Source organism: Heterodontus francisci, chromosome 7, assembly GCF_036365525.1.
Source record: "Heterodontus francisci isolate sHetFra1 chromosome 7, sHetFra1.hap1, whole genome shotgun sequence".
Lineage (NCBI taxonomy): Eukaryota > Metazoa > Chordata > Chondrichthyes > Heterodontiformes > Heterodontidae > Heterodontus > Heterodontus francisci.
Genome location: NC_090377.1, coordinates 103,971,115 through 103,987,688, shown reverse-complemented (window position 1 = coordinate 103,987,688; position 16,574 = coordinate 103,971,115). Strand labels below are relative to the sequence as shown.

The following is a 16,574-nucleotide window of genomic DNA, read 5'->3' as shown; positions in this document are numbered from 1 at the left end:
GTCGATTTGGGGTGGAGGGGGTTTGTGGGGAGGGAAGAACCAGGGAACTTGTGTCACCTATATGTAATACTATACCTCTAAAGTGAACAAAAGCCTTTCATCTGAAGATGCTGTTAATTATAAAGTGGAGTTAAAGAAAATTAAAGTATCATTTTAACTCATGCTGAGCTAATTCATTATTTTCTAAGCATTGCACATTCAGTAACTTTCTGTGTATTATTACATACATGGATAAGCCTAAAAATAAGTTTCAACTGCCACATATTGGTCTGATGGGATGGATGTTTTTTGCCTTTCTAAGGAGGCAGGAAAACACACACACCATGTCATTTCCAGCAGTCATTACCACAATTAGAGGATCATTCTTAATTTGGTAACATTCCATCCCACATTCATCATAGCACATTTGGCTCAAGTTCCAGTTCAAAATTAACTTGGGTCTGCTTATTTTGGCTGAAGGCACAAACCAAAAAGTCAGGCAGGCCAACGAGTGATAACGCTGTCTTGTTCTGCGGAGGCATCTTTACAGAAAACTCCTTAATCCGGTTGGGAATTAACATCTCCGATGTGGCATCTTTCTTTCTTAATGGGAACTATCCTCCCTGCACCAGATAATAATCTGCCTTCACATAATTCTTAGATACAGTGACTGATAGGATGTACCTGAAACAAGCTGTGACTGTGTTGATGGCCATCATTAATTTGTTTATCTTACAGACACCACATGCAAGCATGATACAGGATCCTTCTCAAGGATTAATTGGCAACAACGCTCAAAGTAGCATAGCACACCCACATTTTGCATCCTAGGCAATTGCCTACTTCAGCTCCATCATGATTTTCTCTCTAGATTCAGTTAATAGGCTATTGCTGTTTTTTAAAAATCATAATAGCATCTATGTTACATATTTATTCATTTTAAATTGCTCAGTCATGATTTTTAATAATTTCAAATGATAAAACAGTAGTCCTTTAATTATACTGTAGTTATTGAAAACTACACACATTTTACAGTATCATATTTTCCCAGGCTAAGGGCCAAATTTTGTATATTTATAGAATATTTTGAACGGAATCAACTGCAATCCTGTAAGACCAAGAATAAAACGGATACGGTGTTTTTTCTAATACTTAAGCTGTCAATGTCTCGGTGCTGTCTTTGCAATCGTTACAAGCTCATTTGAAATTTCTTTTTGGTTTATATATTATTTAAGTTTCCTCTTTCACTTCCCCTTTCAGATTTTAGCTTAAGTGTCCCATCTAGTTCCACATTTGATAACAAAAGTACAAAAATGAGGTAAATGTAGATATAAACTGTAGTCACACTTATTTAGTTAATCCTTTATGAACTGAAACCTTTTAAAATAAGCATTTCAATAGAAAAACTGCAGACACTGTTCAAAGGCAGCAAAAAATAAAATTATATCCTGTCAAATACTATAACAGAACTTCCTGACATTTTGTCATTTGAAAACTACATTGCTCTAAGGGTTTTAAGATACTGCAAGAGCATTTGGTTCCACTGACTGCAAGACATGTGAACGATTTCCAAATGCTTCATGCTAGCTTTTCAGTACTGAAGATGACTTAACAAGTACATAGCAATTACCAGGACTAAATTCCTCTAATAATAGACATGCATTGTGACACAGACAATAACTTACTTTAATGGATACCATATCTGTAATATATATGGAAGTGCAGAACTACTTTTTTCAAACTACTCAACAAAATATTGAAAGGTGGTAATCTCACTCAAGACAAAGCTGGTTCTCTTTTCCGACACTTACTTGCAAGTATGAGGAAGGGAGGAGCTAGCCACAAAAAGCTGCAAAATCAGGTCTGCAAACATAACCAAACATGCTAAGACATTATATCAAAAAGGCTTGAAGACTTTAAGCTACTGACCTTCATTAGTTGTGCTTATAAAAAGCTTTTTCTAAATGCCTTTAAATAATTCCACAAGTGTAGATACATTTGATTTGTATTTTTTATGGACATTTCTTTGCTTTATATAAACTTTGTGAATTCCTCTTCTGTTTTCTTCCTGCTTATGAACTTCACAACATTTAATCAGTTGTTGAGGAGTCCATTCCAATCACTTGAAGAAATATACACAAAATGGGAAAAACTGATATAAAAGTGCGACCTAAAAATTTGTGGCAACAGGAAGTAAGGTTTTTGAACAGAAAATGTGCAAAGAGAGATTTTTTTTTTTAAATACAGATACACTTATACACAACATTCACTGTAAAATGAACACACCCTGCCAGAACAAATCCCAGAAAAATGGCATCTCATAGTCAGTCACTGCAAATCAGCAGCCTTAAGTTATGCTCATGCCCTGATTGTGATAAAACTCAGATTCACCAAAAACAATGCCAAACAAGATGAGTTAGAAAAACAAACAGGTATATTTTTGCCTTCACTACCTGGGTGATGATCTGGTGGAGTGAATCACCTGGTTGATTTTCATTCCATTGTAATCATGTTGATTTTATATCAAGCAGGTGATGTGATCCTCTCAGCCAGATTATTCATCAGAGAGGGAACCACAGGACACGTGTGCGCAACATGTCTCCAGCTGCTTGAGCTCAAGCTCAGGATTTCCAAGCTTAAAAAGGCAGCTGGAGCCACTGCAGAGCATCAAGGAGGGTGAAAGTTTCCTGGACCATACATTCCAGGTGGTCACCCCACAGGCACAGTGTGTTCAGGATGGTAGATGGGTGGCCATCCTGAAGAGGAAAAGGAAGGAGGTACAGGAGTATTTGGGTGTGTGCCACTCTCAAACTGGTACTCAGCACTGGAGGCTGCTGGGAGTACGACACCTTGAAGAAGTGCAGTCCAAACCATGGGACTGCACGGGAGGGAACAGCAAAGAGTAGTAATGTAGTCCATAGTTCATGGAACAGACAGGCGTTCTGTAACCGCCATCGTGAGACCTGCCTGGTGTGTTGCCTCCCTGGTACCAGGATAAAGGACATCACAGACAGGGTGCATAATACTCTGCAGGGGGAAGGGAGTGAGCCAGAGGTTGTGGTGCACATCAGTACCAATGACATTGAAAGAGCAGGTATTGACGTCCTACGGTCAGATTTTCAGGAGCTAGGGAAGAAGTTAAAAAGTAGGACCTTGAAGGTGGCAATCTCTGGATTACTTTCAGTGCCACACGTGCGCGAGAGGAAAAACAAGAAGATAGGGAGGATCAATGTGTGGTCTGAGGCATGGTGCAGGAGGGAGGGCTTCAGATACCTGGGACCAGTTCTTGGGCCAGGAGGCACCTATTTAAAAGGGGAGGGTTGCACCTAAACAGCACTGGAACCAAGGTACTCGCAGAGAGGTTCAGTAGTGTGATTGGGGAGGGTTTAAACTAAATTGGCAGGTGGGTGGGCCCCAGGGTACACAAGTAGACAAGAGGAATAAGATGCATAAAGGAGTGAGAGCATTGGATAGTACTAGAGAAGGAATTAGTACCATATTAGATAGAAGACAAAGAAAAACAACAAGGAATACAATGACAGGTTAACAATGCATGCATGTAAATGCACAAAGTGTAATGAATAAGGTTGGTGAGCTACAAACACAAATAGCCATGTGGGAATATGATGCAGTGGCAATAACAGAAATACAGCTTAAAAATGCTGAGAACTGGGTGCTTAATATTCAAAGGGTTCAGAAAAGATAGAGAAGGTAAAAAAGGTAGGATGGTAGCACTGACTAGCAAAGACATCGTAGTGTTGGAATGGGAAGATGCCCTTGAGGGGGTAAAGACAGAATCCATTCAGTTAAAGTTGAGAAGCAAAAAGGGGATTATCATGCTATTGGGACTATTTTATAGGCCTCCAAACAGAGAGAGAGAGATAGAGGAGCAAATCTGCAGGAAAATGACAGACATATGCAAGAACTATAGAGTGTTGATATTAGGGGGAAACTTTAATTATCCATATATTAATTGGAATAATGTTAAAAGGAGGGGGAAAATTTCTGAAATATCTTCAGGAGAACTTCCTTGACTAGTATGTCCTCAGTCCAACGAGGAAGGAGGCATTGCTAGATGTGATGCTGGGGAATGAGGTGGACCAAGTGTCTGTGAGGAAACAGTTGGATAAGAGTAATCATTTCTTCATAAGGTTTAGATTAGCAATAGAGAACAAGGAACAATCTAAAGTAGAATTTCTAAATTAGAAGAGGGCTAACTTAAATGGGGTGAGGGGGGATCTAGCCACAAGTTGACAGGAAAACTGTAATGGAACAGTGGATGATCTTTAAGGAGCAGATGCTTCAGGTACAGATTAGGTACATTCCAACAAGGGTGAAAGGTAAGAGAACCAAAGCCAAGGCTCCTTGGATGATGACAGAGATAAAGATTATGATGAAACAAAAACAGTGTATGATGCATGTCCGGTGAATTCTTCAAACAAGAATCAGGCGAAATATAACAAATTCAGAGGGGAAGTGAAGAGGAAAATAAGACTAGCAGTTAACAAAAGCAAACCCAAAAATCTTCTACCAGCATGTGAATAGTAAGCAGGTAGCAAGAGGTGGGGTGGGGCCTACTGGGGACAAAGGGGTGATATATGCTTAGAGGCGCAGAGTACTCAATGAGTACTTTGTATTGGTGTTTAGCAAGAAAGAGGATGCTGACAAAATATCCGTAGAAGGGGAGATGACGGAGGTAACAGATGGATAGGCAGGATGTACTGGAAAGGCTGGCTATGCTTAGAGTGGCTAAGTCGCCTGGTCTAGATGGCTTGCATCCCAGGTTGCTAAAGTGGGGGTGGAAATAGCAGAAGGATTTGTCATTATTTTCCCAATATTTCCTAGATATTGAGGGAGGTGTCAGAGAATCAGACAGTGACAAATGTGACACCCTTATTCAAGAAAGGGTGCAAGGACATTCCAAATAACTACTGAAGTTTAACTTCAGTGGTTGGTGAGGTTTTATGAACAAAAATCTGGGGGGAAAATATCAACAGGTACTTGGAGAGGTTTGAGTTAATTAAGGAGAGCCAGCATGGATTTGTAAAACCCAGATTGTGCTTTACTAATCTAATTGAAGTTTTTAATGAAGTAACAAGTGAAGGTTGATGAAAGGAAAACAATGGATATTGTCTATATGGATTTTAATAAAGAATTTTACAAAGTACCACATAAAAGGCTTATCAAAATTGAGGCTCATGGAATAAGAGGGTCAGTGTCAGCTTGGATAAAAAAAATTGGCTTAAGGACAGAAAACAGTGAGTTATGATAAATGGTTGTTTGTCAGACTGGAGGATGATAGACAGTGATGTTTCCCAAAGGTCAGTGCTAGGACTATTGCTTCCTTTGACATATATAAATTATTTGGATATTGGAATACAGCAGTAAAATTTCAAAATTTGCCAAAGATACGAAACTTGGAAGTGTGGAAAATAGTGAAGATGATACCAATGGACAGCAACAGGAGATAGATAGGCTAGCAGTGTGGGCAGACAAGTGGCAAATAGAATTTAATACAGAAAAGTGTAAGGTGAGGCATTTTGGCAGAAGGGAGAGGCTATATAAACTAAATGGCAGAGTTCTAAAGAGTATGCAGGGACAGAGGGACCTGGGGTTCATGTGCATAGATCTTTGAAGGTGGCAGGACATATTGAAAGAAAAGGCATACAATGCTGCAAAGATCAGAGGCAGGCCAGAAGATTGGGAAAACTTTAGAAACCAGCAGAGATGCCTAAAAAAAAAAGGAGAGAAATGAGAGTAAACTAGCAAGAAATATAAAAACAGACAGTTAAAGCTTCAACAAATATATAAAAAGGAAGAAAGTAGCTAAAGTAAGTTGTCCCTTGGAGGATGAGACTGGGGAATTAATGATGGAAAACAAGGAAATGACAGATTTTGAACAAGCATTTGGTATCTGTCTTCACAGAAGACGACACCAACACCATCCCAAGAATAGTAGAAAGTCAAGGGGGAAAAGGGAGGGAGGAACTTAAAACAATCACTATCGCTAGAGAAAAAATACTAGGAAACTAGGACTAAACTGACAATTCCCCTTATCCTGATGGCCTGCATCATGAATGCCTGATGGATGCATTGGTTGTAATCTTCCAAAATTCCCTAGATTCTGGAAAGGTTCCAGCAGAATTGGAAAACTACAAATGTAACACCTCTATTCAAGAAAGGAGTGAAACAGAAAGCAGGAAACTATAGACCAGTTAGCCTAACATCTGTCATTGGAAAAATGCTGGAATCCATTATTAAGGAAATAGTAGCAGGACAGTTCGAAAATCAAAATTCAATCAGGCAAAATCAACATGGTTTTATGAAAGGGAAATCATGTTTGACAAATTTATTAGAGTTCTTTGAAGATGTAACAAGGAGGGTGGATAAAGTGGAACCAGTAGATGTAGTGCATTTGGATTTCCAAAAGGCATTCAATAAGCTGCTACATAAAAGGTTACTAGGCAAGATAGGAGCTCATGATTTGGGAAGAATATATTAGCATGGATAGAGGATTGGCTAACTAACTAAAGAGTCAGGATAAATGGGGCATTTTCAGGTTGACAAACTGTAACTAATGGGGTGCCACAGGGATCAGTGCTGGGGCCTCAACTATTTACAATCTATATTAATGACTTAAATGAAGGGACCCAGTGTACTGTAGCCAAATTTGCTGACAATACAAAAGATAGGTGGGAAAGCAAGTTCTGAGTAGGACACAAAGAGTCTGCAAAGGGGTATAAATAGGTGAAATGAGTGGGCAAAAATTTGACAGATGGAGTAGTGGGAAAGTGTGAGGTTACACCTTGGTAGGAAGAAAAGAAAAGCAAAATATTATTTAAATGGAGACTAGAATGCTGCAGTACAGAAGGATATGGGTGTCCTTGTACATGAATCACAAAAGATTAGCATGCAAGTACAAGTAATTAGGAAGGCAAATGGATGTTGGCCTTTATGGCAAAGAGGTTAGAGTATAAAAGTCTTGCTACAACCATAAATGGCAACAGTGAGACCACACTGTCACACTCAGAGGAAGTGCAACGATAGAAATACAAAATAAACTGAAGGGTTATATTTAAAAAATTTAAAAAGACTGATACACTTGCCTTCAAAATGATGGAGAACAAAGTCACATGACACATACCTTCTCCTGCACTGAAATATACATCCATGTCTGCTAGAACTGAAACTCATTACATACGAATGTGAGCTATCCACAAGTGAGCTAGAACAAAGGCATTAACAGACGCTCGGTCTTCAGCTACAAACACTACAATAAGGTGTGAACATCCCTTATCTTATCAGAATGAGCTGAGATCAGAAGCCATTGTATAGACCCTCAGGAACCAAAAGCCTAAAGCTACATGGGCGAAACTGACACTTCATGAATTTATCTTTAAAAGTAACGTTTTTGTAGAACAAAAGGAGCCATCAGTCATCAGAACATCAACATCAGTCTGGAATCTCCAGCCACAGACAGAACATCGAAAGCCATCTTTAATTCCAGCACAAGGCTGAGAGAGAAAAAGATCAATTCTAGCTAAGACCAACCAACTGCAGAAGAGAAAGAAGAAAGTGCCTTTTGAACAACTCCTCCACCTGTGGAAATTGAACTAAGGAATACCAGCATTGTCTCCACACTGAAGTGCTAACTGCCAGAAGCCTTCAGCAACCCAGCAAGGGCAAGAAAATCAGCAAACAGGCCTGCAACTTTAAAACTTAGATGCCAAGAGGATCCCACAGGCTTTTTCCTGAAAACAGCAGACATTTACACCTTGAACTCTTAATGCCTCTTACCCTTTACCTTCTATCTTGAGTGTGTATGAGTGCAAGAAATCCGTGCATGGGTGGGTGGTGTTGCAAACATTTTCGGGTGATTATTGTTTAATATTTTATCTTCAGTTTTAAACTCACGAGAAAAGCTGTCACTGTCTGTTTATTTGACCAACAAAACACAGGGGATGAAACACTAATTTAAATTTAAACAAAAACACCATCTGTGGTCAATTGGGAGGTGATCAGCAGAAACTAGCCACTCCATTTCCCACCTGTCCATAAAAACACCTAGAGTAGTACACACAGTTTTGGTCACCTTATTTAAGGAGGGATATACTTACATTGACGGCAGTTCGGAGAAGTTTCACTAGATTGATTCCTGGGAAGAAGGAGTTGTCTTACGAGGACGGGTTGAGCAGGTTTGGCCTATGCTCACTGAAGTTTAGAAGGATGAGAGATGAAATACATAAGATGCTGAGGGGGCTTGACAGGGTAGATACTGTGAGGAGGTTTCCCCTCGTGGGGGAATCTAGAACGAAGGGGCACCAGTTCAGAATAAGGGGTCTCCCATTTAAGTTGGAGATGAGGTAGAATTTCGTCTCTCGGAGGTAGTTAATCTTTGGAATTCTCTACCTCAAAGGGCAGTGGATGCTGGGTCATTGAATATAGTCAAGGCTGAGCTAGACAGATTGTTGATCTACAAGGGAGTCAAGGGTTAAGGGGACAGGCAGGAAAGTGGAGTTGAGACCATGATCAGATCAGCCATGATCTTACTGAATGGCAGAACAGGCTCGAGGGACTGAATGGCCTACTCCTGCTCCTATTTCTTATGTTATGTTCTGTGCCATAATGACCACTATCTCTTTCAAAAGTGCATGCTTTCTTGGACTACTTTCCTCATAATAAACAACCTCTCACCTCATTCCAAGAAGAATTATGTAAATCTTTTCAACCATAACTGAAGTCACCATACCTAAATTGTAGGAGTTAACACTTCAACCAGGGAAGCACATCAGACAGCTTTATAAAACTATGGAACCTTAAAAACAAATCATTCTCTAGATGACTGGAAAGCACATCACAAAGTTCAGCTTTCAGGGCATTGACATTTATGTGTCACAAATTTAATCACCAGCTTAAGTCATTCAAGCATATTTTGAGGAGTCTAACACCTTGCCGCAGTTCCTTTCTGAAACCTCCTCTATAAAATAAAGAGATTTTGCTGCATTAGAACAGGAAGCCAAAGAATGGTGCATCATAAGATGAAAATATTGAGCTGGATTTTGTGCTCCCCCTCCCCCAAGACAATCACCGATATTGAGGATTGGAAGAGAGCTGCAACTGCCGGTGTGCGCACATGTACACACCTACAGCAGCATCCAGAAGTTGTGGTGGTCAAGAATGTGCTCCTTCATAGCATCCAATGATAATCCCGTTGAGTTACTCTTTAAATTGGCAGAGACCCATAATTCATCATTTTGGGTTGATTGCCCACAGGTTACGCTCATTTTAACATTTTCTTTCCAAAGAGCTGATTATCAGCAGGTGCACAGTCTGCTCAGGGGCGAATTCGCCATTAGGAATGTACCTGCAGCAGCAATGATGATGAATTTGATGGCCGTGTTAGAACTCTTTTTTGAACATCAACTTAATCATAAATTTTCCATGTAATGTGCAACAAAAATATCACTGGTTAAAACCTTGAGGTTTTGTGTTGCAAACTGGATTAATAAAGATTTTATTCCATTTTTACTTTGTCAATATCCTAGAAACAAAAATCGAAGAATGAATTCAGTATGTTCCAGAGAAGTGGTGCAGTTAGCCATTGTTACACAACTGCAGAAAAACCATTCATCCAAGGATCCATTGTGAACTGAAGGAAATCATCCAGAGAGCCCTTATGCACTAAAACAAATCACCTCAGAGAGCCCTATTGATGCTCACGAGCGAGGCATATAAAGAAGATTAGAAGAAAGCGTTTCTTCTATTCCGTCTCAACTTGTCAGTGTGCGGAGCTGGGCCATCCTCTTGGAAAAATAGTGCTATGAGAAGCACAGCCTGAAGCAGTGTGGCTGGTTTACTTAAACAGCGATACAGGCAAGGGAATGCAGTTTACACTTTCCAAAGTAGTAAATGCAAAATTATCTTTAGACAGCTTAAAATGTTCACATTAAAATGTTTAAAGTTAATCAAGCACATTAACATTGAATGTTTCATGACAATTTAGCAGCCTCCATACAAATTAACTTCGAAGATTTCTTGTTCAGTTTGAAAATGATTGCCCTGGGGCTCATTATAGTTGAGGGTATATTCACTTCTACAACATTTAGTAAAATGGGGCTTTCTGAGACATAGAATAAGTACAAGAATCCTGAACATTGTTAAAAAAAAAAGCCAAAGAACTATGGATTAAAATTGCATTCTTTGATGAAAGATCTTTGTATCATTACTTGATGGCATGGAGTGCACAGAAGGAAATCTTTGAAATATATGGGCTAATGATGTTGCCAGCTTGGGCAATATGATCTTAGGAGTACTCCAAATGAGTGTTTGAAATACACACACCAATAAGCATCTGCTAACACCATTAAATTATTTGCAAGACTGTCAGTGGAAGTGATGACAAGTGGAGATGGCTGTTTGCTGTGGACTTAATAAAGGATATTCAAAAAATAAATAAAGCACTTGCATTTTTCTGCTGCCTTCTTTTCTGAAAGCACTTTGTGTTAGTGGTGTAGTAAGGATTACAAATTGAGTTTTTGGACATCCTTTCTCTACATGTTGAAGAGTGTACATTGGGGGTGGGGGGTTGAAGAAGGTTCTTCCAATTACTCTGGACAATTTCAGTACAGTTCCAGACTAGGAGAAGAGGGAGGATCGTGTGCTACTAGTGGGAGATAGGGTCTGAATTTATTTAATGGAAACACCGCTTGCTCTTTTCTCTGATAAAGTTGATGAAGCTGGGTGGGAGCGTGAGCTGTGAGGAGATGCAGAAAAGCTCCAGTGTGATTTGGACAGGTTGAGTAAGTGGGCAAATACATGGCAGATGCAGTATAATGTGAATAAATGTGAAGTTATCCACTTTGGTGGCAAAAACAGGAAGGCAGATTATCTGAACGGTGATAGATTGGGAAAGGGGGAGGTGCAGTGAGACCTGGGTGTCCTTGTGCACCAGCCACTGAAAGCAAGCATGCAGGTGAGGCAGGCAGTTAAGAAGGCAAATGGTATTTTGGCCTTCATAGCGAGAAGATTCGAATACAGAAGCAAGGCTGTCTTTCTTCAATTATACAAAGCCTTGGTGGTACCACATCTGGAGTATTGTGTGCAGTTTTGGTCTCCTTATCTGAGGAAGGATGTTCTTGCTATGGAGGGAGTGCAACAAAGGTTCACCAGACTGATTCCTGGGATGGCAGGACTGACGTATGAAGAGAGATTGGGTTGATTAAGCTTGTATTCGCTAGAGTTTAGAAGAATGAGAGGGGATCTCATAGAAACCTACAAAATTCTAACAGGACTGGACAGACTAGATGCAGGAAAGATGTTCCCGATGACGGGGAGTCCAGGACCAGGGGGTCATAGTCTAAGGATATGGGGTAAGGCATTTAGGACTGAGATGAAGAGAGATTTCTTCACCCAGAGAGTGGTGAACCTGTGGAATTCTCTACCACGGAAAGCAGTTGAGGTCAAATCATTAAATATATTCAAGAAAGAGTTAGATATAGTTCTTAAGGCTAATGGGATCAAGGGATACGGGGAGAAAGCAGGAACAGGTTACTGAGTTTGGATGATCAGCCAAGGCAGTTCATCCAAGATGTTCCCCAGGGGCCAAAGTTTGTTAAAGTATTTTAAAGTTTTCAAAAATTTTTTTAAAGAATTTAAATATTATGAAACAGTCACCCGCCTTTAAGCTGAAGACTGACTTCAATGGCTGTGTCTTCAGCTTGTGAAGTCTTAGGCAGCATGGCTTCACTCAGAATGCGCCTCGGTGCAAGGCCTCGCTGATCCTCTTGTCGGTGGACCATGATGCAGGAAGATGTTGAAATTCTCACTGCAGCCAACAAACTAGGTAAGTTCACCTATCTCAGCGCAATCAGCGGTGGACGCTGCTGCTGCTTACCACAAAATCCGGGCCATTAAATAAGCACCAAGCCATAACACCAGTTTTTTTCAACTAAGCTTGGATAAAGGTCAGAATTCCAAACTTTATCTTCCATGAGAACCATCATCAATTATGGTCCAAAAGTCTACACCATGGAGTAATGAGACAGGTATGCAGCTGCAATTTCATTACACAGTAAGCAACTGTCAACTGTACCACCACAGACTGTTGGCAAGTCACTTCTGGAATGTCATATGAATACCATTGGAATAGACACCTGCTATATTTGAAAGGTTTCAAACAATTCATCTTGTTGATGCCTACCCCATTCTTTTTCAGGAAAACAAAGGACTTCTGCATGCTGTGTCATGGAATCTGTGGTCTGCAGGGCCCAAGGGAGCGTATGCAAGCTGTCCTTTGAACAGATGACTTGTCAAATTGCCTGTTAGGTCCAATGACCCTGATTGCAAAGATTGCTTCTATTTTCGGAATAGACTGTGAGGTACTGGAACAGACTGTCCTAATAGAAATTGAAACCAAAATCTTCAGGTTTCTGGGGGGCTGAAACTGGTTAGAACCAGATAAAAAGGAGACAGAGCCATCAAGCTCAGATGGCAAAAAGGTGCATTTTACAGGCAGGTTGAAGAAAGTAAAGACTGGATCTAAGAGTGGTTTCTGTTATTTAGAGGAACTGTTTAACCAGATTTGGCCATACAGTGCACAGGATTGTCACTGAAGGGCATGGATAAAGGTAATACTTGTAGATCCATGCCATCAAGCCTGTCGTGAGGATAATTGAGAAGGTTCTGATGAAGTACGCCATTTATTGAAGACTGCCTGTGGAGTTCGGGATTAAAGGGTAACTGCTGTCAGTTGGGAATTGGTGGCTACATCTTGGAAGACAGAATTTTGAGATCTACCTGAGGAATTTCAGAGTTTTGAAGGACTCTGTGACTGTAATTCAGTGCCATACATGCTGATTGGACTGCCCAGTAAACCCATGAGATCCACCTTGGTTGCAGCTGATAGCAAATGTGCAATTTGTAATATCTTGACCATGATTTATCTTGCACTTCATGTTTAATTTATGCCAATTTTGGTTTGATTGTTAAAGTAAAAATTATAAAACTGAAATCTTGTCCATTTGGTTTTTATTGCGGTCATTTGATAAATTTGGTTTTTTGTTTGCTGGTCTCCATGGGGACCATAATAGCAATTAAATCCAATAAAATACATGATTGTAATTTGATCAAAAATTACAATGCATGAGATAAGTTTTTCTAACAGGAGCTTGTTTATACCTAGCATAATGACAGACTGGATGGTTCCATGGATTAAGCAGTGGACTTTTTTTTAAATCCCATTCCTGGAATGATAAATCTCTTCTGCTTCCTGCACCCCACCCGCGGTAGTCAATGGTAGTCAATTAAGGACTGCAGTGCAGACCCAGCTACAATATCTCATGTCAGTGGACAAAGCATGATTCAATTAACAGCTATTAGAATACAACACTGTTGTATTCATGCTTTTTTAAAAAATTCTTTCATGGGATGTGGGCATTGCTGACAAGCCCAGCATTTGTTGCCCATCCCTAATTGCCCATGAACTGAGTGGCTTGCTAGGCCATAATTCATCTGGATTATCATCGATGCAATTTTTTTTAAAAAGGAAAGTTATATGCATTTGTAGGAAATTAAGCGTCAACACTTTCTAACATTGCGTTCTCCCTGTTAAATTCACCTTCAAATTTGAACTACAAATGTGAAGCTATTTTAGTGAAAATGTTTAAAACAATTGTGATTTGAACCAAACAATCTTTAGGATTGGGGACAAATGTTCAACTTGCTTTTATACTTTGAAGTAGTTTCAAAAAGAGCTCAGTTCTGCCATCTAAATTAATCACGCAAGGGAAATTAATTACAAAAGGCTGTTCTCAATTAATATGTGGACAAAGACAGAAGTTATGAGCTTTTATCAGAAGTGGGCCTGGATTAGGACCACAGAAAAAACAGTTACTTAAATCAGCCAGTATAACATTCTGTAGATCAACCTCAGGATATAAAAAAAACAAAGAGCGAGACTATTTCTGCACTTGTACCATCAAAGGTTCACAATGCTTCAGCTGGAGATTATTCACTCTCAACTTAACAAAATTCCAGCAAAAATAAGCATCATTTCATCTTTTCTGCACTTCTTGATCTGCTTACATAATTAGAAATGTTCACTTAAGATACTTGGAAACAACATTTTATTTTCAAAATAAAATGTTTGATCCCTCTCCACAGTATAAAAGTACAGCAAGATTTTAGCTTTTCTGCATCCAAGATGTAATGAAGACCTGGTAAGTATCTACATGAAGAAAAATTAAAGAAAAATCTAATAAGGCAATCTCATTGCCAAGTCCAAAAGATCAGCTTCTAAACACACTTATCTAGCATCACTAAAATCTAGAATTTATATCTGAATTCTAATCTGCAATTGTAAATTATGAATTTCTGTACCATTGTACCACCACCTTCTCAAGGGCAATTAAGGACGGGCAACAAATGCTGGCCTTGCCAGTGCTGCTCACATCCCATGAAAGGATAAAAATAAATAATTCAGTTTCAAAACAATGCCCTAGATTTTGCGTGAGCGGCAAACAAAGGACAGTTGCTGTTCACTACACTTACAGTTGCCCACAGACTATGGGTTTTTGCTCTGGAAGTTGTGGTTATTAGAAATCAAAAACAATGCAACGCGCTCTACAGTGAATCTAGGACCCGTGTGAACAGGGCAAGCAACAGGGCATATCCTTAACCAATCAGATTGTAGAATTCTTACTGAGGCACACAGTCTAACTCAGGAAGTGTAAGTTTGAATAGTTAATTCAATGCCAAATCACATACAGAAAGCAAAATAGAAAGGGAGAAAGAAATACAGGATTGAGAAAGATAACTAAGACAGAATGAAAAAGTAACATTTCATCTTAATTTTTAAAAATCCTCAATCATTAAAATCTGAAAGAGACTTCACACTTGTAAAAGCTACTCACCAGTACCAGAAAGGCTGTTTAGCTGTTATCAATACTTATCATACTGTTAGCTTGTATGCAAATTAAATCTTTTTTTTTTACCTGCACCTTGAGATTTGACTACTGATGCACTAGATGCTCTTCGTGGGTTTTCCCCTGCACGCTGCTTTTTGTAGGTCGATGATCTTAAATAAGCTCGTTCATCATTTTGGTTGTTTGACCAATTGACTTCTGTAACCTGTGTTTCGCTCTGGGGCAATTCTGTCCTGTATGGAGAGTTAGGTCTTCCATCATCTAATGTTGGGGGCAGGAGGATGCAAGATAGCAAAGAAGTCTATTTCACAGGCTATAGAAAAAAACTTGCAACTTAACAATTCTGATTTTACAACCAATACATAGCTTTATCCAAAAACATTTCCAATGTAATAACAAACATTGCTATATTTTCATCTCTATAGCATTGAGCTGTTTATCTTTAATTCCCATCTTCTGTAGCATCCATGCTAATTTTTGTTTCACTATTCTTGTTTCCTGTACTTAGGAAATTATCCCCAAATGATCAGGATTGAACAGTATATTATGGTATCAACACCACCACATCTGGTTCAGTTACCAAAAGATGCTGAGAATGCCATATGCTAATAATGCCACTCCTCACTCCCAGCACCTCACCTTCAATACCGCATAAGGAGCAGGAGTGGGTGGGTGGGTGGAGTGTGAGCAAGAATGGAGGAGGAATAAAATATAGAAACCTTGGTGAAGGACTATTCCTCCACACGTTGAATCTGCATCGAGTATGTATTTTGGGCAATCACTTTTGTACTAGCCACTTGGCAACATTCTTGTAAATCTCCACTGCACCCTCTCTAGCGGTCACATCTTGCCTGTAAGGTGGTGACCAAAACTGTAGAGTTCTCAAGCAGTGGTGTAATTAGTGTTGCACAGTTCTAGCATAATCTCCCTGCTCTTATATTCTATGCCTCAGCTATAACAAAAAGTGTGCCTGATGTCTTCTTAATCACCTTATCGACCTGTCCTGCTACTTTTAAGGATCCGTTGACGTACACAAGGTCCCTCTGTTCCTCCACGCTAATCAGTATCCTCCCATTTTTTGTGTATTCTCTTGCCTTGTTGCACCTCCCAAAATGCATTACCTCTCATTTCTCCAGATTGAATTTCTCTTTCCAGCCAAACTAACCAGACCATCCATATCTTCCTGTAGTCTAAAGCTTTCCTCCTCACTGTCAGCCACACAGCCAATTTATGTATCATCTGCAAACTTCTTTATCATGCGCCCTACATTTGAGCCTAAATTAGTAATGCAAACTACAAAAAGAAAGGGACAGAGTACTAAGTCCTGCGGAACCCCACTGGTAACAGCCTTCTAGTTGTGAAAACATCCATCAGCTATTACCCTTTGCTTCTTGCCACTAAGCCAATTTTGGATCCAATTTGCCACTCTCCCTTGGATCTCAAAGGCTTTTACTTTTTTGACCAGCTGCCGTGGGACCTTGTCAAAAGCCTTGCTAAAATCCATGTAGACCATATTCACCGCACTGCCTTTAACAATCCTACTTCTCACCTCCTCAAAAAATTCAATCAAGTTAATCAGATATACCCTCCATTCCAAATTCACGCTGACTGTCCTTGATTAATCTATGCCTTTCTAAATTAAGGTGTAAAATGTCCCTCAGAATTGATTCCAAT

General features: G+C 39.6%; 1 protein-coding gene across 5 annotated transcripts in view; it reads right to left on the bottom strand.

The window, feature by feature from the left end:
- Positions 1–16,574, bottom strand: part of pikfyve (phosphoinositide kinase, FYVE finger containing) — a 159,104-nt gene that overhangs the window by 120,077 nt on the left and 22,453 nt on the right. For 3 of the 5 annotated variants that reach the window (XM_068035853.1, XM_068035855.1, XM_068035854.1), the window contains exon 3: positions 14,970–15,161. In XM_068035853.1, coding sequence (XP_067891954.1) covers positions 14,970–15,161 — 192 coding nt within the window. Of the gene's footprint in view, positions 1–1,908; positions 1,993–14,888; positions 14,909–14,969; positions 15,162–16,574 lie in introns of those variants that run through there. The other 2 variants (XM_068035857.1, XM_068035856.1) reach the window with 2 other exon arrangements.